Source organism: Gopherus evgoodei, chromosome 1, assembly GCF_007399415.2.
Source record: "Gopherus evgoodei ecotype Sinaloan lineage chromosome 1, rGopEvg1_v1.p, whole genome shotgun sequence".
Lineage (NCBI taxonomy): Eukaryota > Metazoa > Chordata > Testudines > Testudinidae > Gopherus > Gopherus evgoodei.
Window position 1 is genome coordinate 246,564,436 of NC_044322.1, and position 27,121 is coordinate 246,591,556.

Sequence of the window (27,121 nt, forward strand, 5' to 3'; positions counted from 1 at the left end):
ACCCAGAGGCCACACTGAGGCCTCAGGAATGCAGCTGTAACTCTTATTGACTTTAACTGAAGGAAACATTGAATGGCCGAGGGAGGAGGCAAGGCAAGAATTAATGGTCATGATTTTCAAACCTCAAGTAAAGCATAGGGGCAGCCTTGTGACCTTCCTGGTGTTCAGTCTTTCCTTAAAATACCTTGCTTTTGTTGAATTGTGTGTAGAGCTGAAACTAAAATCCCAGTTCTGAACCCACTTGCGGTTGACAAAAATTTGGATCTGAACTTTGCAGCTGACCTCCAGCTTTTTAATAGGCAAATAAACAAAAACTGCAGACCTGAACATCTTGGAACTTCATGAAAATCAGATCTGCTTCCAAACTTTGTGGCTAAGTGACATCTTTGTTTTATAAAATATGTGGTTTTGTGTGTAAACTGCCTTTTCGTCATCCTCGTTAAAAAAAAATTTAAAATCCTCTGTAGATGAAATACAAGATAAAGTGACAGAATATAAGTGTTTCTTTGGAAGTGCTGTGGTCTGACTTACAAATAGGGGTTGCAGAACATGTTTAAATACTAAAGGTATGATTTTCAGAGATGCTGAGACCTCACTTCCCATTAATCATCATTCATTATTCACTGTTGTAGCAAGTACTCAGCGCATCCAAAAATCAGGCCTAGGCTGTATTTTTTCTTCCATACAATCTATTAATCATCATCTTGGAAATCTGGACCTATACCATTTTTAGTGTTCGTAACAATATTCATGTGGAAATTCTTTTCAAAGTTAAAAATCGGTCATTTTGTTTTTTAATCATACAGCTTCAAACTGATACTGTAGATACATTATGGAACCGGACTTTTTCCTTTGAAACATATGGCATGGGCCAATACTGGAGTTGTGTATCACATAGACAGACTAATGTTCTGATCTGGTATGGCAGTTCCAATGATAAGACCATAGTAAGGAAATAATTTGTCCTCTTATTTATTTAAATCAAAGCTGGAATGCACAAAGATCCTTAAACTGGAAAACATCAGTTTAAAAAAAAGCTGTTTAACTTAAAAGAACATTTTAAAGAAAAATTGTAAAGAGAATTCACTCTTGGGACAAGATCATGTGGTGACAAGTTATTGCTGAGACTGAATTTTGATAGCACAATTATGAAGCTCTTAAACAGGTTTAGAATGAGGTATTGACTTTTTGAGGTTTCTGGAAAACATATCCTGGTAATTTAAAAGCCTTGCAAGTACTTTTTAAATTATATTTAAAAAACGTTTTACATGAATAATAGCTACTAATATTTTAACAAGTCACATTACAGATTTGGATAGATTTATATAATTTTAAAACTCCTTTTCCCCCTTTCAAAGGTCTGTGCTCACAAAGAACACTGATAGAAATAGCTGCTTTTTGCAATTTTATTTTATAATTCAATAGTTAGAACTATGTATGGGCTCAAATGGAAACCCTGATTCAAACACCCTCGAACTTTGGAGATATTCAGATCCCAATTAGAATATTGCAACTAGCATTCAAAGTATAATCAGCCAATCAAAACTCCAGAGCGGAGCAATGAGAAACTAAGGGATCTGAATCTTTCCTTCACCTTTCTCTAGAATTAACCTGTTTCACATTTTTGGGGAAGACCAAATTTGGATATAAAATATGTGGTTGTTGCCCATCCCCAGTCAAACCATGATGACTTTGGCCTATTTACTTCAGTTCAAACACCAGAGACTTTTGTATTTTTCAAGTCCATCTGAGCCTGAGTTTCCCAGTATTTAGGATCAAATAAACTACTCATTTTTGTGGCCAAGTATTTGTTTTTCCTTCAGCTGAGACTGTAGAGAGAAGGGAATTCCATGGGATGGGTTAGCATGACTGACAAAGGAATGTCTGCTTTGCTTTCAGTGGCATCAATATTGGTGAGTAATGATATATGTGATGTTTCTGACATGTCCAGAATCCATGGCCATGGTAAAAGACACACTTTTCCATACAGCACATAATTAATCTGCGGAATTCATTGGCAACAGGAAGTCATTGAGACCAAGAACTTAGTGAGATCCCAAACAAGACTGGACATGTATATAGATATTAATACCCAGGATTATCATAATACAATTTTTGGAAGAGATGTTGAACTTCATGCTTCAGGGCTCAAGGCATTCTCTGTTAGAGGCTAGGAGGAGACCTAATGTGGGGGGTGAGGAGGGAGATAATGCCTCAGTTATCTGTGTCAGGGTTGTTACACATCTGGCCACTGTCAGGAACAGGATACTGGATTAGCCTGACCTTGATCTGACTCAGCATGTAAACACCTGTGTTGCTATAATAAAGTATTTTTGCTAACACTTTTGCACAGTAGCTGATGTAAAGAAAGCTGATTTAAGGCCTGATCATGGTCCAAATGAAGTCAATGACAGTTCTTCCCTTCACTTAAGAAAAGAAAAAAAAAAAAGGATCAGGCCCTAACCCCTCCTCCCATCCTCTGTGCATATGAATTCTCCAAAAAGAAAGGCTCAGCCATTTGTTGCTAAATCATCCCACTTCCAGAAATAAATCTGCCTTGAAAATAATGGGTGAAAAAAGTATACATCACAGGTGGCTGTAGATAACTAGAATGTAGCAAAGTTAGGCTGCCACAACAGACTAGGATCAATTTTCCCTAGATCCTATGACAGACATTAAAGCTTTGAGTGCCTTAGAGGCAAAATTTATGTTGCTAGCAAATATAACAACCATAAATTCTTCACATTTTCACTTGTACTTAGCGAGAACCATTTAACAGCAGAATAATGAGGACTAATGTGCTGTCTTACTCCGGGAGGGTATGTGATGGAAATTGCTTCTGTAGATGGCTGTGAAGTTTTGAAAATTGTTCGAATGATTTTTCCACAAAGGTGACCACCTGGCAGGTTTGCACCACCTGGACTAAATATAGCTGCATTGGGGAAAACACAGAAATGATTAGAGAGAGGCTGATGCCAAAAAGGCACATGCAGAACTACAGGGAAATTTCAACAAAGAAAAACCTTTCTGTAATGTAGCTCCAAAGTGCCTGATAATGCAATTTGTAATTTATAGGCATAGCTGTATAAAAAGGAACTTGTCTAGATAGGACGCAGTTCAAACACTGAAATGTCACCACTGAGTGAGAAAACTAATAATGCTCCATTCACGCAGCATACAGCAGTTTCTATCAGGCTTCCTAATTTTGTGCCATGCTTTCCTTATGGGTGTTATAATTAGCTCTTGATTTATTTTTCACTATAGGGCAGGAACCGTTCTCCTAATGGCTCCCCATTAATAGCTCTCTGCCTGGTTTTATTTCCCTCCAGAATCTCATTGCTTATGGCACCGCTGCTCATTTCATGATCCTTTCATTGTGGCATAAGCACATTTTATATAACCGAGGCAGGAGAGCATGTAAGATAAAGGAAGAGTAGTTAAAGATGAAGCGAAAGGAAGGCAAGCGGAGAGCGAAATACATACAGAGTCAGGCTTTTTGCTGAACCCTAAAATGGTTGCTTGGGCAATTGACCTCTCTGCATCCAGCATGTTGGATTCCCGAGGAACACTCTGTGAATCTGTAGGCTTGGCAAAGCCCGTGGCTAACATTTGTGCGAGTGTATGGATTAGGTTGTTGAGTTTTACAGGGAAGCACTCTAAACTTTCCTTTATTTTCCTGAGAAAACAAAACAAAAACAAGATCAAATGTAAATGCGTCTCTTCATGCATACATTTCCCTTTGCTTCCATTTCTTGGTGCCTGCTGCTATGAATGCAACTAAAAATCAAACACACACAACACACACACTCTCGTCACCATTTGTTTGCAGCAGGACAATTTACACAGCAGTTGAGTCCAGTTCAGATAAGTTATTCCATCAATCTCCAAAGGACTAGGGCTGGGTGTGTTATCAGGAAAGTACAAAAAACATTCACTAGGCTAACAACCTGGGTAACCCACCTGACTTATCTCAGTGGCTTTTATTCCTGATTACCTGGACCCACCCCACCTCTGCTTTGGAGAGCAGAGACACACACAATGCTTCTCTGCATGTCGAGAAGCAGCAACTGCCACAGGGAGAAGCAGCATCAAAGTTGAGACTCTCAAAGCTGATTCAGTGATTCACCTATAGGAGTTTGTGTTGCTAGATCCCTTAGTGGACTTTAAAAATCTCAACCTATGATCCTATTTGCCCTTCGTGTAGCTACATAAGAAGGAAAACAACAAGGATTTCGGTGGCGCCTTAAAGACTAACAGATTTAAGTGAGGTTTTTTATCCATGAAAGCTGTTAGTCTTTAAGGTGCCACCAGAATCCTTGTTGTTTTTGTGGATACAGACTAACACGACTACCCCCTGATATAAGAAGGAAAGACTTCCCTACGCCATCTTTCCCCATTTATTCCCATGCAAGATTAGAACTGTGTTCTGGTTTACTTCCCAGAGCATTGGGATCCTTCAGGATGAAAGGCACTATATACAAATAAGCATGACCACCTTTTCAAATCAAATGTGAATTCTGTTTGGAAAATGGCACTTGCAAAATCATATCATCACTAGTCCTTGAAGAGGGAGAGGAAGCCCCTAAAATCCAGTTGCCAATTGGATCTATTTTCACTGTGATGTTAAGTTTCCTCTCTCTTTCCCTACTTTGGGGTCAGCTTTCTGGGATATCCAGGATGGCTGTTGATGTTATGGAGTGCCAACCATTTAGACTTAACTACACATCCCCCCCAAAAACTATATGAGTCCCACAGTTTTCCCAATGTTGGATCCTAACTGGGCTCAAATATATGTTTAAATCTATTGCTAGTCAGAAGTGTACTTAAGCACATGCTTAACTTTAATCACCTTTTTAAGTCCCATTCACTTAGGACTTCAGCATCTGCTTAAAGTTAAGCATGTGCTTGGGCTGTATTGAGAATAGCAATTCTGAATTGAGACCTCACTTTTCTGAATTGAGACCTAAGTTTGCATGACCTCTGACATTCAGGCTGAAGACTCTGGTATCTTTCACAAATGCAGCTACACCCCAAAGAAGAGGCCCAGATGCAAAGCAAAAAACCTCAATCATGCACGCAGAATTCACTCAAAATGTGCAATTTATCATGTAGACATTATCCACATTAAACTGAGTAAGGGTGGAAAGTGAAGATACATATTTTTTCTTAATGTAATATGAGCAAAATAATCTTCCAATAAGGCAAGGTAATTAGCAACTTAATAAGCTTTCTTGAAAGAGTCAAACACAGCCCATTTTAGAAATGAAACAATTTTGGAGTCTCATGCAAAACAAGAAAATAAATCTTAATTTAGGATATTATTGGAAAATCAATACAGTGCTGATTAATTGGGCCATATTCAAGGTTGTAAAACTTGTCTTTTTTTAGTTCCTAGGGAAAAGAGTATTATATTTGAAAAGTGTAGTTTAATCACTTGATAAATCACTGGCATGTGTTTTGAGTTGTGGAATCTGTAGCTCTACCATAAAATAGAAAAGCAGCCAGAAAATTCAGAGTATTACTGGGAGAGAATAATGTTAATTTTACAGCTAAAAACTATTCAGTTTAATAGAACTTGTATGACACATGGCCTTTGCTTACAGTATACAACTAACCTGGTATTCAGACACTATTGCTATTGCAGAGCAGCTGATATCAGAGGACCATAATTCAGGCAATTCATCTCTTTAATGGTTTGTTATTCTTTTTATGGGCCCATTAAATCTCTCAAATGATTTTAACCTGTAGATTGCTAATCACATACCTTTACTTTATACCTAAACTGAAAAAAATATTTATTTTATTAAATATTTAAAACTAAATTTTTGAAAAAATTATATATATATAGAAAAATGCAGCAATTCATCTAGCACATTAAAAACAATGTGCTGGAAGGTGTTTTCTGCTGATGTTTGTGTCTTCTCTGCAACAAGCAAACAAGCTTGGGCTCTGATCAGGCAATTGGTTCTGTGCTGGGGACCCATTCACTCACACAGAGTCAATGGGGCTCGATAGGATTGCAAGGCACTGCTCGTACAGATCTATATACTGGACTATATAGTGACACTGACTATATATAAAGTGCTAACAAATGTGCAAATGAAGCAGAGGGCTGATTTTAGTTCTAGTAATCTTGTTACTGTAGCTGGCACACAATTTTCTGGCAAAAATTTAATTTTCTTCTTGACAGTCAGCTTAGTTTCTGGCCTGCTTTTCAGAAAAGTGAGTTGAGTTTTCAGTGTAATTCACATACACCAATTTTATGCCTCCTAATGGCTGAATTAAATTTAGATTTCATATGTGGTCCACTGCATTCCTAAGGAACTGTTAAACTCCTACACAAGTCAGGGTGCTCAGAGACTTAGCAAGTTGTTCTCTGAAGTGGGGATGAGCAAATAAAGTTTGGCCTAAATCTCCCTAAGTAACTAGCAATTTAGGGTGCTCAACTTTTGGGTGATCAATTGGGGAAACCCTAAAGGGAACTGATATTCTGAGGGTGGGTGCTCAGTGCTTTCTGCAAACCAGGCCCTCTTCACAGGTTCTCAAAACAGAGGCATTCAAAATCTCTAGCCAAAAATGCAATTCTTGTCCCTAATATATGAAGTAAGAATCCCTCGCTCCAGACGTCAGCCTAATTTTAGTGTTAAGCCTGAACTCATTACTGAAGTTTTGATATGCTCCAGGAAGCTTATCCAGCTTTTTAATTCCAGCTGGGACAGGACCTGCCACCATACAGTAGTATCAGCAAGACTGTTCTCATGGCAACACCAGTAATGATGAAGCGAAATTCCTCATAAGAAAGTCTCTGGAGATTCCGCCATGTAGGCTGAGGTGTTCAAAGGCACCTTTGCAAATAGCAACTGAGGCTGCTAGGCAGCCCCAAACACACAATCACAACTGCCTTGAGTAGGACATCTGAGTGTTACTGCACATGTGAAGTTCCTCCTGGACTCTATGGAGGAATAATGGTTGGGCCTCTGTAGAGGACCTGAAAGAGTCACATGCCCTGTGACAGAACAACTCATTTTGAAGGTTAACCTTCAAGGGCAATCAGGTGTTATGGAGAGAAACATACGCACAATTTGGATCCCTAACATCCCTCAAATGAATTAAGTATGTTTGAATTGCTAATCCATATCAAAGACCTGATCCTGACTTTTCTCTCAACCCTTGACAGCAAATGCTGCAGTCTTTCCTACAAGTCTAGGGCTGCAGTAAGCCTGGTAGGCCCTGTGAGTGGAAGAGAAAAGGGAAGGATGTATATGAGTGTCATAAACAGATAGCTAAGGGTTAATGTCTCTTTCACCTGAAACACCTGACCAGAGAACCAATCAGGAAACCGGATTTTTTCAACTTTGGGTGGAGGGAAGTTTGTGTAAGAGGTCTTTTGTCTGTCTGCCTGTTTCCTCTGAGCTTTGGAGAAGTAGTTTTATTTTCTAGTCTTCTGTTTCTAAGTGTAAGGACAAAGAGATCAGATAGTAAGTTCTATGGTTTCTTTTCTTTGGTATTTGCATGAATATAAGTGCTGAAGTGCTTTGATTTGTATTCTTTTTGAATAAGGCTGTTTATTCAATATTCTTTTAAGCAATTGACCCTGTGTTGTATCATCTTAATACAGAGAGCGCATTTGTATGTATTTTTCTTTCTTTTTATATAAAGCTTTCTTTTAAGACCTGTTGGAGTTTTTCTTTACTTCAGGGAAATTGAGTCTGTACTCACCAGGGAATTGGTGGGAGGAAGAAATCAGGGGAGAGCTGTGTGTTGGATTGCTAGCCTGATTTTGCATTCCCTCTGGGGGGAATAGGAAAGTACTTTCTGTTTCCAGGATCGGGAACAGAGAGGGGGGAGTCTCGGTGTAGTTTCACAGAGCTTGTGTCTGTGTATCTCTCCAGGAGCACCTGGAGGGGGGAAGGGGAAAAGGATTATTTCCCTTTGTTGTGAGACTCAAGGGATTTGGGTCTTGGGGTCCCCAGGGAAGGTTTTTCAGGGGGACCAGAGTGCCCCAAAACACTCTAATTTTTTGGGTGGTGGCAGCAGGTACCAGGTCCAAGCTGGTGACTAAGCTTGGAGGTTTTCATGCTAACCCCCATATTTTGGACGCTAAGGTCCAAAATCTGGGAATAAGGTTATGTCATGGTGTAGCAGCGGTGGGATCTAGACAGAATCCAGAAGCCAGTAGGAATATTATATTTTTCTTTTCTCTGCTAAGGGCTTTTTAGCAGAGAGAAACAGTTTGGTTTTAAAAGGGAACCAGAGAGAATTTTTTTTTCTGCTCTCTCTAGCAGTTTGTGGTTTGCATGTTAAGCGAGAAGACTGTTGAGGGTCTTTTGTCATGCAATAGCCCTCCCATTAGGTGGCAAGTACCAGCACTTATATGCATGCAAATAAAGTGGTTTTTCTGGTTTCCCTTAATTGAACATTAGCTAGAGAGAGAAAGGGAAAAAAACACTGTTGCTAGGCAGACTTCAGGAGGCAACAGAGCCTGCAGTTCAAAAGAGAAACACCGGAGGGCACCCCAACACAAGAAAACAGGAACCATGTCTACCAGGACAAAAATGGAGGCCGAAGACCAATTCAAAGAAGCTGAACACAGGCGAGAGATGGAAAAACACAAACAGGAACTAGAAATAAAACAAAAAGAGATGGAGATAAAAGAAAAGGAAGAAAACATGAAACTGGCAGCCTTCCAAAGAGAACAGGCAGCCCAAGAGGCAGCACACAAAAAAAAACTAGAAGAAGAAGAGGTGGCCTACCGAAGGAAACAAGCAGAAGATGAGGCGGCCCACCGCCGAGACATGGAAAAACACCAAAAAGAAATGGAAAAACAACAAAAACAAATGGAAAAAGAAAATGAAGAGAAGGAAAAACAGAGGAAACATGAACTGGAGTTGGCAAAAGCTGGGCTGCATGTGCCAGCCACCCCTAACAACCCGGCGCCAATTATTGCTCCACAGCACAGAAAATTTCCCACCTACAAGGCAGGTGATGACACCGAGGCCTTCTTGGAAAATTTTGAAAGAGCCTGTCTTGGGTACAGCATCCCCGAAGACCAGTACATGGTAGAATTAAGGCCACACCTCAGTGGACCTTTAGCAGAGGTGGCAGCTGAATGCCCAAGCCGCAAATGAATGACTATAAACTTTTTCAAACCAAGGCCAGATACCGGATGGGGATAACCCCAGATCATGCCCGTCGGCGCTTCAGAACCCAAAAGTGGAAACCAGAGGTGTCATTTCCCAAACACGCCTACTACATTGCAAAAAACTATGAGGCCTGGTTAACAGGAAACAACATTCAAACCTTGGAAGAAGTGAACCTCCTCATACAAATGGAACAGTTCTTGGATGGTGTTCCTGAAGACATCACACGGTACATACAAGATAGAAATCCCAAAAATATCTCTGAGGCGGGGGAGATTGGAGCCAAATGGATGGAACTGGCAGAAAGCAAAAAAGCTACTGTCAAGGGGAACGATTACCCCAGGGGGCACACAGACCATAAACCCTACAACCGAGGACAGCCAAAGACCCTACATACCACCCAAGTAAAGCCACAGATACCCTACTCTTCAACCTCACCAGTCTCCAGTAACTCACCTCGGCCCAGTGACCCATCAGATGGAAGATGCTTTAAGTGTAATGAACTGGGACATATCAAGGCCAACTGTCCCAAGAACACCATGCGAGTGCAATTCATTACACCACCATCACACCAAAGATCCTCAGGCCCAGATGCCTCTCAAATACCCTTGGAGCGAAGGGAAACTTTGAGAGTGGGCGGAAAGAAGGTTACTGCGTGGAGAGACACGGGGGCACAAGTGTCAGCTATCCACCAATCCTTCGTTGACCCCAAATTCATCAACCCAAAGGCCAAAGTTACAATTTACCCCTTCATGTCACAAGCTGTAGACTTGCCTACCGCTCAACTGCCTGTCCAGTACAAAGGCTGGTCAGGAATGTGGACTTTTGCAGTCTATGACAATTATCCTATCCCCATGCTACTGGGGGAAGACTTGGCCAACCAGGTGAGGCGGGCCAAGAGAGTGGGAATGGTTACCCGTAGCCAAACCAGGCAAGCTTCCAGACCCATTCCTGTTCCTGAGCCGTCCACAGAAGCCCCGTCTGTGTTACCAGAGACCCAGACAGAGGCAGTGGACCCGGATTCCATGCCTACCACTGAAACAGCCACAGCATCTCCAGTCCCAGGCCCGGAACTGGAACCGCAACCAGCACCAGCAAGTGCAACCACATCTTCAAACTCAACGCCAGAGGGCGCCAGCAAGCCAGAACTGGCAGAAGCAAAAGACAGCCATACCCAAAAGGCTCAGCCAGAGCCTGAAATACCCTCAGGTGCACCAGCGGAGAGCGGTTCACCAGCAACGGAAACAACCCCATCACCTACATCGCTTCCAGAGGGACCAAGCCCAAGTCCCCAGTCTGAGGAAGAACTGGTGACCCCAGCCTCAAGGGAACAGTTCCAGGCTGAGCAGGAAGCAGATGACAGCCTTCAGAAAGCGTGGGGCGGCGGCACGGAGCACCCCACCGCCTCTCAGCTCTTCTAATCGATCCCGGTTTGTTATAGACCAAGGACTTTTATACAAGGAAATTCTTTCTGGTGGACACCGGGAAGAATGGCAGCCGCAAAAACAGTTGGTGGTTCCAACTAAGTACCGGGGGAAGCTCTTAAGCTTAGCCCATGATCATCCCAGTGGCCATGCTGGGGTGAACAGAACCAAGGACCGGTTGGGGAAGTCCTTCCACTGGGAGGGGATGGGCAAGGATGTTGCCAAGTATGTCCGGTCTTGTGAGGTATGCCAAAGAGTGGGTAAGCCTCAAGACCAGGTCAAGGCCCCTCTCCAGCCACTCCCCATAATTGAGGTCCCATTTCAGCGAGTAGCTGTGGATATTCTGGGCCCTTTCCCAAAAAGACGCCCAGAGGAAAACAGTACGTACTGACTTTAGTGGACTTTGCTACCCGATGGCCAGAAGCAGTAGCTCTAGGCAACACCAGGGCTAACACTGTGTGCCTGGCCCTAACAGACATCTTTGCCAGGGTAGGTTGGCCCTCCGACATCCTTACAGATTCAGGGTCTAATTTCCTGGCAGGGACCATGGAAAAACTGTGGGAAACTCATGGGGTGAATCACTTGGTTGCCACCCCGTACCACCATCAAACCAATGGCCTGGTGGAAAGGTTCAATGGAACTTTGGGGGCCATGATAAGAAAATTCATCAACGAATTCTCCAATAATTGGGACCTAGTGTTGCAGCAGTTGCTGTTTGCCTACAGGGCTGTACCACATCCCAGTTTAGGGTTTTCACCATTTGAACTTGTGTATGGTCACGAGGTTAAGGGGCCATTACAGTTGGTGAAGCAGCAATGGGAGGGGTTTACGCCTTCTCCAAGAACTAACATTCTGGACTTTGTAAGCAACCTACAAAGCACCCTCCGACACTCTTTAGCCCTTGCTAGAGAGAACCTAAAGGATGCTCAAGAAGAGCAAAAGGCCTGGTATGACAGACATGCCAGAGAACGTTCCTTCAAGGTAGGAGACCAGGTTATGGTCTTGAAGGCGCAACAGGCCCATAAGATGGAAGCATCATGGGAAGGGCCATTCACGGTCCAAGAGCGCCTGGGAGCTGTGAACTACCTCATAGCATTTCCCAATTCCTCACTAAAGCCTAAAGTGTACCATGTTAATTCTCTCAAGCCTTTCTATTCCAGAGACTTACAGGTTTGTCAGTTTACAGTCCAGGGAGATGAGGCTGAGTGGCCTGACGGTGTCTACTACGACGGAAAAAAAGACGGTGGCGTGGAAGAGGTGAACCTCTCAACCACCCTGGAACGTCTGCAGCGGCAACAAATCAAGGAGCTGTGCACTAGCTTCGCCCCATTGTTCTCAGCCACCCCAGGACGGACTGAACGGGCATACCACTCCATTGATACAGGTAATGCTCACCCAATCAGAACCCCACCCTACCGGGTGTCTCCTCATGCCCAAGCTGCTATACAACGGGAGATCCAGAACATGCTACAGATGGGTATAATCCGCCCATCTACCAGTGCATGGGCATCTCCAGTGGTTCTGGTACCCAACCAGATGGGGAAATACGCTTTTGCGTGGACTACCGTAAGCTAAATGCTGTAACTCGTCCGGACAACTATCCAATGCCACGTACTGATGAGCTATTGGAAAAGTTGGGACGTGCCCAGTTCATCTCTACCATAGACTTAACCAAGGGGTACTGGCAAGTACCGCTAGATGAACCTGCCAGGAGAGGTCAGCATTCGTCACCCATACGGGGGTGTATGAATTCAATGTCCTTCCTTTCGGCCTTCGAAATGCACCCGCCACCTTCCAGAGGCTGGTAGACGGTCTACTAGCTGGACTGGGAGAATTTGCAGTTGCCTACCTCGATGATGTGGCCATTTTTTCAGACTCCTGGCCCGAACATCTACTCCACCTGGAAAAGGTCTTTGAGCGCATCAGGCAGGCAGGACTAACTGTTAAGGCCAAAAAGTGTCAAATAGGCCAAAACAGAGTGACTTACCTGGGGCACCAGGTGGGTCGAGGAACCATAAACCCCCTACAGGCCAAGGTGGATGCTATCCAAAAGTGGCCTGTCCCAAGGTCAAAGAAACAGGTCCAATCCTTCTTAGGCTTGGCCGGATACTACAGGCGATTTGTACCACACTACAGCCAAATCGCTGCCCCATTGACCGACCTAACCAAAAAGACCCAGCCAAATGCCGTTAAGTGGACTAATGAGTGTCAAAAAGCCTTTACCCAGCTTAAGGCAACGCTCATGTCTGACCCTGTACTCAGGGCCCCGGATTTTGACAAACCATTCCTAGTAACCACAGATGCATCTGAGCGTGGTATAGGAGCAGTGCTCATGCAGGAAGCAACAGATCACAACTTCCATCCTGTCGTGTTTCTCAGCAAGAAACTGTCTGAGAGGGAAAGTCACTGGTCAGTCAGTGAAAAGGAATGCTATGCCATTGTGTACGCCCTGGAAAAGCTACGCCCATATGTTTGGGGACGGCGGTTCCAACTACAAACTGACCATGCTGCACTAAAGTGGCTTCATACTGCCAAGGGGAACAACAAGAAACTTCTTCGTTGGAGTTTAGCTCTCCAAGATTTTGATTTTGAAATTCAACACATCACAGGAGCTTCTAACAAAGTTGCTGATGCACTCTCCCGTGAGAGTTTCCCAGAATCCAGTAGTTAAAAAGTGTTCTTAACATGTAAAAGTCTGTTAGTTATATACTTAGTAGTATATGTAAAGGTGCATGTGTTGTATTGATCTGTTTATTTTCAAGTTCTAGAAGGAAATTGCCGCCAGTGAGCTTCCCCACTGTCTGCAATTTGGGGGGCGTGTCATAAACAGATAGCTAAGGGTTAATGTCTCTTTCACCTGAAACACCTGACCAGAGAACCAATCAGGAAACCGGATTTTTTCAACTTTGGGTGGAGGGAAGTTTGTGTAAGAGGTCTTTTGTCTGTCTGCCTGTTTCCTCTGAGCTTTGGAGAAGTAGTTTTATTTTCTAGTCTTCTGTTTCTAAGTGTAAGGACAAAGAGATCAGATAGTAAGTTCTATGGTTTCTTTTCTTTGGTATTTGCATGAATATAAGTGCTGAAGTGCTTTGATTTGTATTCTTTTTGAATAAGGCTGTTTATTCAATATTCTTTTAAGCAATTGACCCTGTGTTGTATCATCTTAATACAGAGAGCGCATTTGTATGTATTTTCTTTCTTTTTATATAAAGCTTTCTTTAAGACCTGTTGGAGTTTTTCTTTACTTCAGGGAAATTGAGTCTGTACTCACCAGGGAATTGGTGGGAGGAAGAAATCAGGGGAGAGCTGTGTGTTGGATTGCTAGCCTGATTTTGCATTCCCTCTGGGGGGAATAGGAAAGTACTTTCTGTTTCCAGGATCGGGAACAGAGAGGGGGGAGTCTCGGTGTAGTTTCACAGAGCTTGTGTCTGTGTATCTCTCCAGGAGCACCTGGAGGGGGGAAGGGGAAAAGGATTATTTCCCTTTGTTGTGAGACTCAAGGGATTTGGGTCTTGGGGTCCCCAGGGAAGGTTTTTCAGGGGGACCAGAGTGCCCCAAAACACTCTAATTTTTTGGGTGGTGGCAGCAGGTACCAGGTCCAAGCTGGTGACTAAGCTTGGAGGTTTTCATGCTAACCCCCATATTTTGGACGCTAAGGTCCAAAATCTGGGAATAAGGTTATGTCAATGAGCATGATAACTCATTTGCAAAATTCATTTGTAAGTTCTCCCAACCTAGCTCAACAACTCTGCCCATATTGTCAATTTTACTGCTTCACACAGCCCTTCCTTACCTGACCCTGCCTGTTAAGAATCAGCTTGTCAGATGTAGAGTCAGGGTAGCCTCTTACTATTATGTAACCATGGGACCAAAATTAACTTAATTTCAGTAGAACCCACTAGAAAGAAAAACTGGTCTGTTTTCCACAGAGAGTATATAGGATCTTAGTCAGGATTCCATTTAGGGCAATAATCATCCTGCTGTCTACGGCCTGTTGTAGAGCTGTGAATATCAATATGTTGAAGGATTCCCCATCTCCTGGCATTCCTTAGAATGCAGTGTGGGATACATCTGTTCAGCCTGTCATTTTACAGTGGAGGCTGCTTGCAGGGGAGAGTCAGAAGTTTGTCTTTGTTCCTTTGCGGTGTACACACCGTGATTATTGCCTGCTGCTGTAAATTATCTGCAAGCACACTTTGAGATGGTAGTTTTGTCTCTGCTCTTTCAGATGTCATCAACCTCCACTGGTGTTTTAATTAGCTGGGGGATTGATTACTAAGGGATATGCTGCCAGCTGGGGAATGGGATTCTGCTGACTGGCGGAGGATTTGCGTTATGAGGGTGGTATAGTTTTGCAGTCGTTGGTATTGTGTTTGGAATCTACGTGCATGACATGTGCTGAGATGGGTGCATAATAAATTATTCCATTAATAGATAAACTAAACAGATACATCAGATAACACCTCTTTAGCATCTCCCCTGCTGTCAAGCTTTTGAAGATGGGCATTGCTAATTTTCTGCTAATCTTCAGATCCACTATGCAGCTCTCATTCATGGGCAGGAGCAATGGGGTTGCTTGTGTACTGCAATGAATTCAAACTCTTCAGTCTTAGCATGGAACCAATTTTGATCTATTTAAAATAACTGTAAATCATTTTAAGAACACTTTTTAAAATGTCACACAACGTCATGGTGACATTTGAGGAGACAGCACTTTGCAGTAAACCAAACTGGGAGATCTCTTTTCAGGAGAAGGAAGTGTGCCCCGTTCTGTGGATAAATTGTTTTCTGGGGCTAGAGAAGGGATGAGAAATGGGAGGAGATCAAACAGAGTTTCAAGGCTCAAACTGAATTTAGGGCAGGGATGCACTATAGGCAACTATTTCATGTGGCAGTGGTCCCACAGAAACCTTGTTTAAGTCTCAAATACCACTGTTTATGCATAATATGGGAGAGTGACCCTCCCAAAACCTGTAATCTGAGAAGTGTGTGGCTGCTGGTCAGCTCATAATGGTGCAGTGACCCAATTCTGGGGGTCAAGGGAAAATGGTGTGTAGATGCTAACAGAGATTACAGAATGAGTCTTCAGTGAAGAAAAGGAGCAATAACAATTCCTAAAACATAGAACTCTTTACAGTTCTGAAAGGGTTTGGTAGGTTAGAGCCCAGCCTCCAGCAGCATTAGTCAGCTTGGTCAAAATATGAAAAGGTAAGAAAAATAGCCTAACAAACGGAATATCCATCCCAAGAATATTTATGACAGTGTTAGTCATTTTACTGTTTGAGCTATTCTTAAATAACAAAAGATGCAGTGTTTGGTGTTGTTGACAAAACTGAACTGCTCAGGTAACCGGTAAAACAATCTCTCTCTCACTTCTATTTCAGTACTTCCCATTTGTCTCTGTGATAGACAAGAAAAATTGGAATAACTTCTTGGTCTGGAGAGGAAATGTCTATCTTTTAGTTTGGAGATTTCTTTCTCAAGGTTTAACTTAGCTCCTCCACACATCTGTACCTTTAAGTACTTCTTTTCATCCTCTCTCTCTTCCACTGGGTTAATGAGACTTGGTTTCTGGTGGCTTCTTCCTGCAGTGACTCTTGTGTCATCTGCACGTGGGCTCCCAGGTCCGCCAATTTATCTTCTGGCTTAAATGACTTGTTCTCCAATTGATTTGGCTGTCCTGAGCCACTTTTCAAACTGACTTGTGGTTCTGTCACTTCCTTCCATGAGTACAAAATATTTTCTTTTACCAGGTAGAGACTTCTTAATCTCAGTGGTAAGCCTTTCACATTCACTCTCTCACAGGGCCGACTTTGTGACCCGCAAGGCCTGATTAGAATACTTGGTGGCAGGGCATCTGCTCTGGGTTTTCCATGGCACCGAAGGACCCCCCGCCACCAAAATGCCACGAAAGACCCCAAGAGCAGACCCCCCCGCAGCCAAAATGCCGCCGAAGACCCCTGGAGCGGGGACCCCTTAGGCGCGGGCCTCTCTTTGGCGTGGGGCCCTATTCCGGGGAATCAGGTGAATCGGCTTAAAGCCGGCTCTGCTCTCCCATGCCTGCTTTGCCCTTTCAAGGTCTGCTTCTATTTGCCTAGTTCATTCCAGCTGTGTAGTCATACCCTCCATAGCATGGGGGAATTTCCACCTTATCTCTTTGATTTCGGGCTCATGAATCTTTGCCCAGCCATCCAACTCCTGATAGAAAGCTTCCATCAAGGCCTGCAGCTTTTAGATTGCTTTGCAGTCACATCTTAGCTCTTGTTGCCAGCATTTCCTTGGACCTTCTGATCCCTGGAGTCTTTTTTCTGGTTTGCTCAACCCCATAATCCTGTTGTCCCCTAGGTTAGCTGGTTGAACTCTTCTTTTGAGTAGAAACCATTCTGGTTTCTCTACTAAATAATTCAAGATCCCCAAACTCTCATCTCTGGGGCTAGGAGAAGCGTGAGGGTATCTACCCTAACCAATGGGAAGCTTGAAACCCATAGCCATCCTCCTACCTTTAATTTTACATGCCCAGGCTGATTTCCTGGACTACTCCATATTCACCTAGTATCGTAGGATCTATCTTCCTCATAATTAAAGTGCATCTACCTGAAGTCAAAATTTTTAGCAGGGCAACATCTTTCTATGTGACCATTCTCCTCACAACCAAGACAGACTGTCCCTGGGGCATCACACTTTCTTGCACCCAAACTGGGTCCCCACCGTCTTTTGTTCAGACTTCACAATAGCCAGCAGTTTCTGATAAGGACATCTTGTCTCTCCCCCGTTCCTCTGGTGCTCAGTACAACCAGGACAGCTTTACAATCATTGTCTTTACAGGGGCAAACCCATCCTGCATGCCCCACTTCCTCATAGTCAAAACAGAGTTGGTTGAGCCCTATATCTTATTCCCTTTCCGTGTCAATGACAATTGAGTCTTCACCATTGTGGAACCTCCTTCACAGGCCTCTGGGCCTGCTCAGACCCCACCCCCAACAGCTGTGGCTGCCCCTCCATATGCTGACATGGGAGGATCAAAATCTCACAGCCAAGGAAGGTGTCTGCACTGTGCCACTCAGTCATCCCTCCTTGATGGGAGATGATCTCAGAATCCCACTTCTAGTACCACTTGTCACAAGTTGTGCCTGCACTGTAGCACATCTTTGCTGAGCTAGTGCTGCAGGTACTATCTACCTCACTTTCCTTTCTCTAAGGGCCCCTTAAGACTTCTACATAATCTGAAGTGATGCAAGACAATTCCCCTGATGGGGTTCTATTTTATTAAATGGAAATGAAGTCTCTCCCCTTGGGCTCATGGGTGGCACTGCCTCCTCCTTGGTCTCTGGGAACTCCTCTCCCTTATGAGAGCTTCTCTCTGTGAGCAACTCTCTGCAACTGAGCCCTGGTGAACTTTTATCAGGCTCAGGTGTTCGTTATGCAACTAACTGCCTAGATAAGCTCATTCCCTTTAAATTAGCTCTTCTAGGATAGCGTTAGCCCAGATTTCTCTTAAAGGGGCCAGCAATCCCACGACAGGGACTTTTTAAAAATAATGAACATTTATTGAAGTAGCTAAGAAAATAAAGACAAAGTAACATCTGGAGTCAAGGAGTTCCTGTTAGATAGATGAGGAGATAGATTAAAACTAGTCTGAATATGTGTAAATGAGCTGCAACCACACCCCATAAATGCAGTGTAAACATATTCTATCTAGCTCGGGCACTGGCAGAGTGAGGTTGTCATATGTTTAAACACAAAGAGCAACAGGTCTTGGCATCCTGTCCACATTAAAATTTATAAATGTGTTAGTTAAAACATGTTTATTAACATGTACTAAGCCACGATTAGAAATTTAAAATAGGGACAGACAGACAATGAGTTAACTGGTTCCATGAAGCTTATTTAAACTGATGAAATGAGAGCATTTTCTTGGAGTAACGTGCACAGACAGCGCAAACAAACCTCTTATATTAAAAGAGAAAAAACATGCACTCTAGCAAAATTGTACATTTCTCCAGGGTTTTAAGATCTTGTTTCACAATAATTCTAACAATCAGATCTTTGTTTCAAGTCACTGAAAGCATACAGCTATACTGTGAGGAAATCACTAAGGGATCTACTATTAACAGGACTTGTTTTTACTGTGTGCTTGCAGTATACAAGGCTGCAGCTTGGCAATACTTTAAATTGTGAGGAGATGGGAGTGAGTAGGGATTAGAGGAGATGGGATCAACATTGATCTTAAATGTCATTGTCGTGGGGAGAGTGCCTCACCTCCCTTTGAAAGGGGGGCTAAAACAGGACAGAGAGTCTGTGCAAAGTGGCAGCCAATCAGGGAGGGCCTGTTAGGAAGCTAGTCAGGGCTGGGCAGGAGGTGGCAAATCAGGGCTGGGCTCAGCCGTATATAAGGGCTGCTCAGGAGGAGCAGTCAGTCTCTTCCAGACCTCTAACAGGGAAGGTCGGTCTCCTGAGCTAGGAGACCAGCATGTGGGACAGCGCAGTGCTGGGCAGGCCTGGGGGAGCTGAAGGGAATTCTAGCCTGCTACCTGCCAGGCTGCAGGCCCTGAGGGAAAGGCCTAAAGGGTGCAAAGGGTCAGAGGGGAAGTGACCCAGGGAGAGTGGACAGCAAGTGAAGGGAGAGAAGGAGGGCAGGCAGGCTGCCGCTAGAGGGTCCCTGGGTCGGGACTCATAGTAGCGGGCAGGCCTGGGTTCCCCCCCTTTCCCCTTATATTGCAATGGGCCATGGGAAGTGGCCATATTGGACTGCATCATACTCTTGAGGGAAGGGGTTAGACTTTGGGATTGGCTGGCCACTGTGGCAGGTGAAAGACTGATGTTAGGCCCCTGGAAGAGGGTGAGAATGGACTGGGGGGCACTGCCGGAGGGCAGTGTCCTGAAGCGGATGCCACGAGCAGAAGGGAGCAACGAGGGTCCAGGTGCCAAGCAAGGGCAAGAGATGGATGGGAAACCACCATAAGAGGGCGCTTCCCATGGACTGAGCTAATTCCCAGAGAGACCAGTGGGAAGCACCGCTGTGGTGAATCCCAGCACCATCACAGTCATGTAGAAATTAAAAACAAATGAAACTGTGTAATCAAAAGGTAATGGGAAAATAAGGAAAATCTAGGGGTTAAAACGAGAAATTGGGGACTTTGCTGTGTTCTAAAATAATAGAATTATTTAATTTTGGAAGTTCCAAACTACTGTGGTCTGATCCAAAGGTTTTGTATCTCGATCCCAACCTCTCCAAATTTTGGGAGTGTATTGTTTCCGTGTTCTGTTCTCAACACATCATAAAGACAAGTCTGAGTAACACTGTTCAGACTGACATCAGGGTGCAGATCTAGATAATTCCAGAGAGAATTTAACAGGAGCAATGCATTTGATTCAATTGTTTGGGTTCGGGGCCTTCTCTCATTTATTAAAATTCTAATAGTGCCTTTGGGCAATATTCTGGGGTCCTCCTTCCCAAGAGCAGGTACAGTGCAAGCTGTGACAGTGTGAGCTTTCCCCAGGCTGCGCCTCCACACTTGTGGCTCATTCAGCTTACAAGCGCATTCAGGGCTTGGCCTATCTATTGACACAAAGGCATCGACTGTGGTGGGGATTTCTGTGTGGTGGATACTGTCAGATTAAGGCAGGGGCTTTAGAGGCTACAGCCAGGGCCACGGCTCAAGGGGAGCCCTGCAAAAATAAATCACAGGCAGCAATCTCCACGCCACTAAAAGGGGCACTCAGGAAGGCTGCCTGCATGCCATGGCCCCACAATGCTCCTGGAAGTGGCTGGCTGCTGGCACAGCCCTGTGGCCCCTGGTGGGGGGGGGTGGCTCCATGTGCTGCTCTCACCCCCAGCACCGCAGCTCCCATTGGCCGGGAATTGGCCAATGAGAGCTACAGAGGCAGCGCTTGTGGGCATGGGCAGTGTATGGAGACACGCTGTCTCCCTGCCCCCAGGGGCTGCAGAGACATGCTAGCAGCCAGTCACTTCTGGGAGCAATGAGGGGCCACGGCATGTAGGCAGGCAGGCAGCCTGAGTCCAGCTGCAACACCAGCCGGGAGACACCTGTGCTAAGCACCTCCCAGCCGGAGTCTGTATCTCAAACCCCTTCCCGCACCCAACCCCCTACCCCAGGTCAGAATCCCCTCCTGCACCCAAACTCCCTCCTGCCCCCCGATCTCCTGCCCCAGCCCCCTCCTGCACTAAACTCCCTCCTAGGAAAAAGACTTGTATACAGGGGCCCACAAAATCTAATAGCCCCAGGCCCACAGGAGAGTTAATCTGGCTCTGGTGGTGGACGCTTGTCTACAAAAGACAGAACTGACATCAAACTTGTTTCGTACAGACTGCTAAACTGCCATTAACTTTCAGTACCTACCAATCCTAGCTGAATCCGAACAACAAGTTAGAAATGAAAAGTTTAATATTACGCGAATACCAATCAAGCGGCAAAGTGATTATTAATAATACCTAGCTCTTATACAGTGCTTTTCATCTGTAGATTTCAAAGTGCTTAAGAAGAAGAAAATATAATTAACCTCATTTTACATATGGAGAAACCAAGGCACGGAGAGGTGAAGTGACTTACCTAAGGTCACCCAACAGAGTCAGGAACAGAAACGAAATCCCCTGAGTCTCAGCCCAGTGTTCTGGCAGCAAGGCCACATTGCTTCTCATAGTTCTTTGAAAACATTTTACAAAAACCAACACAAAAAACACATTCTTCATGGAACTCAAAGAAGAAGCTCTTTGAAGGAGGAGATTCAAACAGTCACTGGAAGTGCTTGCAGTCCAAACCCTGCAGCATTGTCACAGTGCATTAGAGTGAAGCCAACAAGAAATATACTAGGGTAGTTACAATATGCAAGCTGAGCAAAAAATGTAAGCAACTTCAGTAATGGAAAATAAGTTAGGTATGAACAACTCCTTTCATAATCTAAGGAGCTATTAGTGACGTGCATAAAGAGAGGGTTTGTTTGCGTGTTTGTGTTTAGAGACAATCCTTTGTGTAATTTATTGATTTCAATTGACTAACTCCATAGATCAACAGAGCCTATGATTTGTAATTTTGCAGTTTCTCTTTAAGCCTAAAAAAGGGCATACTTTCTGAATTCTTTTCTGTTTTTTACCTGGTAAAGTGGCTCGTGGCTTGGAGGTCTGAGTCCTGTGGACGAAGGTTATCATACACATACTTCAAATCGTGGACGCTGTTCAGCTCAGGCAACCCTGCATGCAGCATCTTTGAATAAACAGGATTGATCCAATAAATGCACTGAACATAATTTAAATGAAACAAGGCAACTAGAAAAAAGTGGAGTTACAGGGAAAGAACTCTCCCCATTTATAAATTACAAACCTCTCTTAATTTGGGCAATGTGGGACTCTGGGTATAACACACAGAGCACTGATTAGGAGAATGAAATGCACTCCTAACCTCTTCACATTGATACACCAGAAGAGCATGTATTCAAATAGATTTAGGACCTCATGAATTAAATTCCTTGCAACTGAGCTCTCTGTTAGGAGTCCACCACCTCAGTATACACAGAAACATTATTTTTCCCTCTCAGGGTATGTCTACACTATGGGATTATTCTGATTTTACATAAACCGGTTTTGTAAAACAGATTGTATAAAGTCGAGTGCACGTGGCCACACTAAGCACGTTAATTCGGTGGTGTGCATCCATGTACTGAGGCTAGCGTCGATTTCTGGAGCGTTGCATTGTGGGTAGCTATCCCGTAGCTATCCCATAGTTCCCAGAGTCTCCCCCGCCCATTGGAATTCTGGGTTGAGATCCCAATGCATGATGGTGCAAAAACAGTGTTGCGGGTGATTCTGGGTAAATGTCGTCACTCAATCCTTCCTCCGTGAAAGCAACGGCAGACAATCATTTCGCGCCCTTTTTCCCTGGATTCCCCTGGCAGACACCATAGCATGTCAACCATGGAGCCTGTTTTGCCTTTTGTCACTGTCACAATATGTGTATTATATGCCGCTGACAGAGGCGGTACTGCAGTGCTACACAGCAGCATTCATTTGCCTTTGCAAGGTAGCAGAGATGGTTAACATCCCTGTTGCACCATCTGCTATTGTAAATTGGTGATGAGATGATAGTTATCAATCATTTTGTACCGTTTGCTATTGGAAAGTGGCGATGACGGTTATCAATCATTTTGTACTGTCTGCTGATGTCATGGGTACTCCTGGCTGGCCTCGCTTAGGTCAGCCGGGGGCGCATGGACAAAAATGGGAATGACTCCCCAGGTCATTCCCTTCATGTTTTGTCTAAAAATAGAGTCAGTCCTGCCTAGAATATGGGGCAAGTCTTCTAGAAAGCCAGAGAGCATAGCCACTCTGGGTCGGAGCCCCAGAGATCCCGCAGAAATGATGAGCTGCATGCTATTCTAGGGGGTGTCCCTGAACAAACCCACCCATTGCTTCCCTCCTCCCCCACCCCTCCTGGGCTACCATGGCAGTGTCCCCCCATTTGTGTGATGAAGTAAAAAAGAATACAGTAAAAAGAAACACTTTTTAGCGAGATAAAATGAGGGGGAGGCAGCCTCCAGCTGCTATGATAGTCGAGGCAGGACATTAAAGGGTGAGGGGGAGAGGATAGCAGCCATCCGCTGCTATGATAGTCCAGGCAGTACAGAATCTTTTCTTTAGACACAAAAGGGGGGAGGGGGCTGATGGAACTCAGGCTCCAGCTGCTATGATGAGGACAGTTACCCAATATTTTGTACCGTCTGCCAGGAATGACAGGGAGTCATTCCCATTTTTACCCAGGGCCCCCAGCCAACCTCACCGAGGCCAGCCAGGAGCACTCATGGGCTGATGATGGTTTTCCATCATTTTGTACCATCTGCCATCAGGAAAGGAAGGGGAGGGGATGCTGCTGTTCATCGCCGCAGCACCACGTTTACCAGCAGCATGCAGTAGACATACGGTGACATTGAAAAATGGCAAGAAACAATTTTTTTCCCTTTTCCTTCATGGGGGTGAGGGGAGGTAAATTGATGAGATATACCCTGAACCACTCTGGACAATGTTTTTGACCCTTCAGGCACTGGGAGCTCAGCCAAGAATGCAAATACTTTTCGGAGACTGCAGGGACTGTGGGATATCTGGAGTCCTCAGTCCCCCCTCACTCCCTCCATGAGCGTCCATTTGATTCTTTGGCTTTCCATTACGCTTGTCACGCAGCACTGTGCTAAGTCCCTGCTGTGGTCTCTGTCTATCATAGCCTGGAGATTTTTTCAAATGCTTTGTCATTTCGTCTTCTGTAATGGAGCTCTGATAGAACAGATTTGTCTCCCCAGACAGCGATCAGATCCAGTATTTCCCATACAGTCCAAGCTGGAGCTCTTTTTGGATTTGGGACTGCATCGTCACCCATGCTGATCAGAGCTCCATGCTGGGCAAACAGGAAATGAAATTCAAAAGTTCGCAGGGCTTTTCCTGTCTACCTGGCCACTGCATCTGAGTTCAGATTGCTTTCTAGAGCGGTTACAATGGTGCACTGTGGGATACAGCCCGGAGGCCAATACCGTCGATTTGCGGCCACACTAACCCTAATCCGACATGGCAATACCAATTTCAGCGCTACTCCTCTCGTCAGAGAGGAGTACAGAAACCCATTTAAAGAGCCCTTTATATTGATATAAAGGGCCTCATTTTGTGGATGGGTGCAGGGTTAAATCGGTTTAACGCTGTTAAATTCGGTTTAAATGTGTAGTGTAGACCAGGCCTCAGCCTCCGTAAGGCAGCAAAGGGCACCCACCTACAGATCTCCAGGGCAGGCTGCAGATACCACCTTCAGCTGTGATAACCTCCTCCCCACCAACCAAACTGAACTCTAAACCAGAATGGATGCCTCTCCTTACTCTATGAACTCCTTATACCTAAAGGTATAGCTATAAAAACATTACATCCCAATGTCACACTATTTCAAATCCATGCAATTAGGTACATACATCTGCCTGTAAGAAACTGTTTTTGTTAATGTACTCAGTTTTATTTGTAACATGCCAGATACCATTAGCCTCTCTGTGCCCCAGTTTCCCAGTCCAGAAGAAGGGTACAATAGTAGTTGCTTGCCTCTACAACAGTATTAGTAGGATTGAATATGTTGTAAAATGATTGAATATGTCCTAAGTATTATTGGATGAAAGACACTTCCTAAATGCAAAGTCTTCCTTCCTTCCAATCTTATTTATATAGTCATGAGAATTAACAATATTATCAGCAATGAGAAGTGGACAACTAGACATGTTCAATATGTCCAGCACACCTGTCCCTAGGCAGTTTAAAATGTTAAAAAAAAAGAAGAGAAAAGTTTCTAATAAAGGTTTAAAACCCACTGACTTTGCACATTCCCCACACAGAGTTGAGATGATGGACTGTGTGTAATAGAAAATCTTTCCCACCCATTGCTCAGAAAGAATACAAATATAACTTTACCATTGCTGCTTGAGCGTGTACATTCCACAATGAAATATATTTCCAGTGCAGACAGAAGTGCCCACTGATCTCAGAAGATTAAACCAAATAAAAGGGAAACATAGCTTTTGTTGTAAAGTGAAAGGCGGAGAGAAGAGAGAGATTTGTTTTCCTTATTTCTTTTCATCTTTTCTATATTTTTAAATCAACGCGTTTGTATTTTGGGTCCATTTCTCCTCAGCACCATGGCTGAGATGTTGCCTAATGTCTCAGGCTCTGTCTGGACTGCTGCTGGAACTGTGACAGCTTGAACACTGGTTACGCAGAGGAGACTGAAAAATCACTGAGGTGAATTCAAATGGTTTAGTTTCCAAGAGAATCTTCCCCTCAGTTTGGCAAACACAAAGAGGGCACAGGAACATAGAACTGGAAGGGACCTTCTGTGTCATCGAATTCTGTCCCCTGCTATCACAGGCAACCCTATCAAATAATCCTGGTAATAATTTATCAAGATCCATTTTAAAACTAGTTTGCCTCTTCTACTCCTATTGGGATGCTGTTCCAGAACCTCACTCCTCTGATGGTTATAAGACCTTCTTCTAACTTCTAGCCTAAATTTATTCCTGGCCAATTTATGTCTATTTGTTCTCATGCAAACATTGTCCTTTAGCTTAAATAGATCTTCTTCCTTTTTGGTGTTTACCCCCTGATGTATTTCTAGAGAGCAATCATGTCCCCTTGCAGTCTTAGTTTTCCTGGGTTAAACAAGCCAAGCTTTTCCAGTTACAAGGTAGGCCCCTCCATTCCCCTGATCATCCTAGGAGCCCTTCTCTGCACCTGTTCCAGTTAGAGTTCATCTTTCTTGAGACTGGGCAAGGCACAATAATAATATTTTGCACTTACAAACACATAATATTATTTATCTATATATCTTCAAGCGGTTTACAAAGGACTGTAGGTAAAAATATCCCCACTTTACAGCTGGGAGAACTATGGTGCTGAGAGATGAAGTGTGTTGCCCATTGTCATACAGTACTATGCGTCGAGGTGGGTAAAGAATCCTAGTCTCTTCTAGTTTCTAGTTTGGTGCCCTATCTTACACCAGATGCAGGTGGCATGGTGTGGACTCCCTACCCTGGGGATATGGGAAGAAGAGCCCAAGTGCCAGCGAAGCAGAAGGTTGTGTGGATAGGACTGGCTTCTCTGCATTGCTCTGTTGGCTACTGTTCCCCCGTGCAGCATGGTTCCTTGAGGATCATCCAGCCCCTTCATCATCCCTGCTTTGTGTAGTTTCTTTCCTCTTGTATCAGAGGGGACAAGGAGGGTTCCCAACATAGTGATGCTGGAGATTGATCAGACAAGACTTTGGGTATTTTCCAACTGGTTGTCCCAAGTACACATATGTTTGGGCACCCAGATGGCTTGGGCTACAGTACTTGACCATCACAGGTATTTTAGTTATCTGATATAACTAGAGATAAGCCTGAGCCACAAACATTTGGATCTGGATTTCTAATTCCTCAAAGTATGGTAATGTTTGGATCTGCTCATAGTGAAAAGGAAGTGAAGGGCCAGCAGTAAAGGTGGACTATGGTGACCAGATGTCCCAACTTTATAGGGGCAGTCCCGATTTTTGGGTCTTTTTCTTATATGGGCTTCTATTACCCCCAACCCACGTCCCGATTTTTCACACTTGCTGTCTGGTCACCCTAGGGTAGACTCAAGTTTGGATGGCAAACACCTCCAAGGCTGTGGGCATTCAGATCCAGGATTGTGGGGTAGGCCCATCTCTACATGAAAGAATTAATTATACTAGTACTGATACAGCACTTTTCACATACATCTCAACTCCCTTCACCAAGTTGGGCAAGTTTCATTATCCCTATTTTACAAAAGGTATTTCTGAGGCATGGCAAGGTGGAGTGATTTGTTCAAGGACACAGAGTGACTCAGTGGCAGTGAATCTATATCTCCTGTCTCTCAGTAATGACTCTGTCTATTTCTTACTCACATTTTAGCAGAGAGCTGATCTGTTAGGCTTTCTTGGAGAACCAGCTATATAGACCTGTGATAGAAATTTCTATCTGGAAAATCCTGGATTTTACATGATTTTTTTAACTAGTTCAATGCTGCTC

The 27,121-nt window shown here is 44.1% G+C and overlaps 1 protein-coding gene across 4 annotated transcripts in view; it reads right to left on the reverse strand.

The window, feature by feature from the left end:
- The window catches only part of PIK3C2G (phosphatidylinositol-4-phosphate 3-kinase catalytic subunit type 2 gamma), a 335,543-nt gene that overhangs the window by 70,836 nt on the left and 237,586 nt on the right, over window positions 1-27,121 (reverse strand). For 2 of the 4 annotated variants that reach the window (XM_030541961.1, XM_030541952.1), the window contains 3 exons: window positions 21,674-21,783; window positions 3,484-3,676; window positions 2,811-2,932 (listed from right to left, as the gene is read on the reverse strand). In XM_030541961.1, coding sequence (XP_030397821.1) covers window positions 2,811-2,932; window positions 3,484-3,676; window positions 21,674-21,783 — 425 coding nt within the window. The remainder of the gene's footprint in view (window positions 1-2,810; window positions 2,933-3,483; window positions 3,677-21,673; window positions 21,784-27,121) is intronic. The other 2 variants (XR_003997645.1, XM_030541971.1) reach the window with 2 other exon arrangements.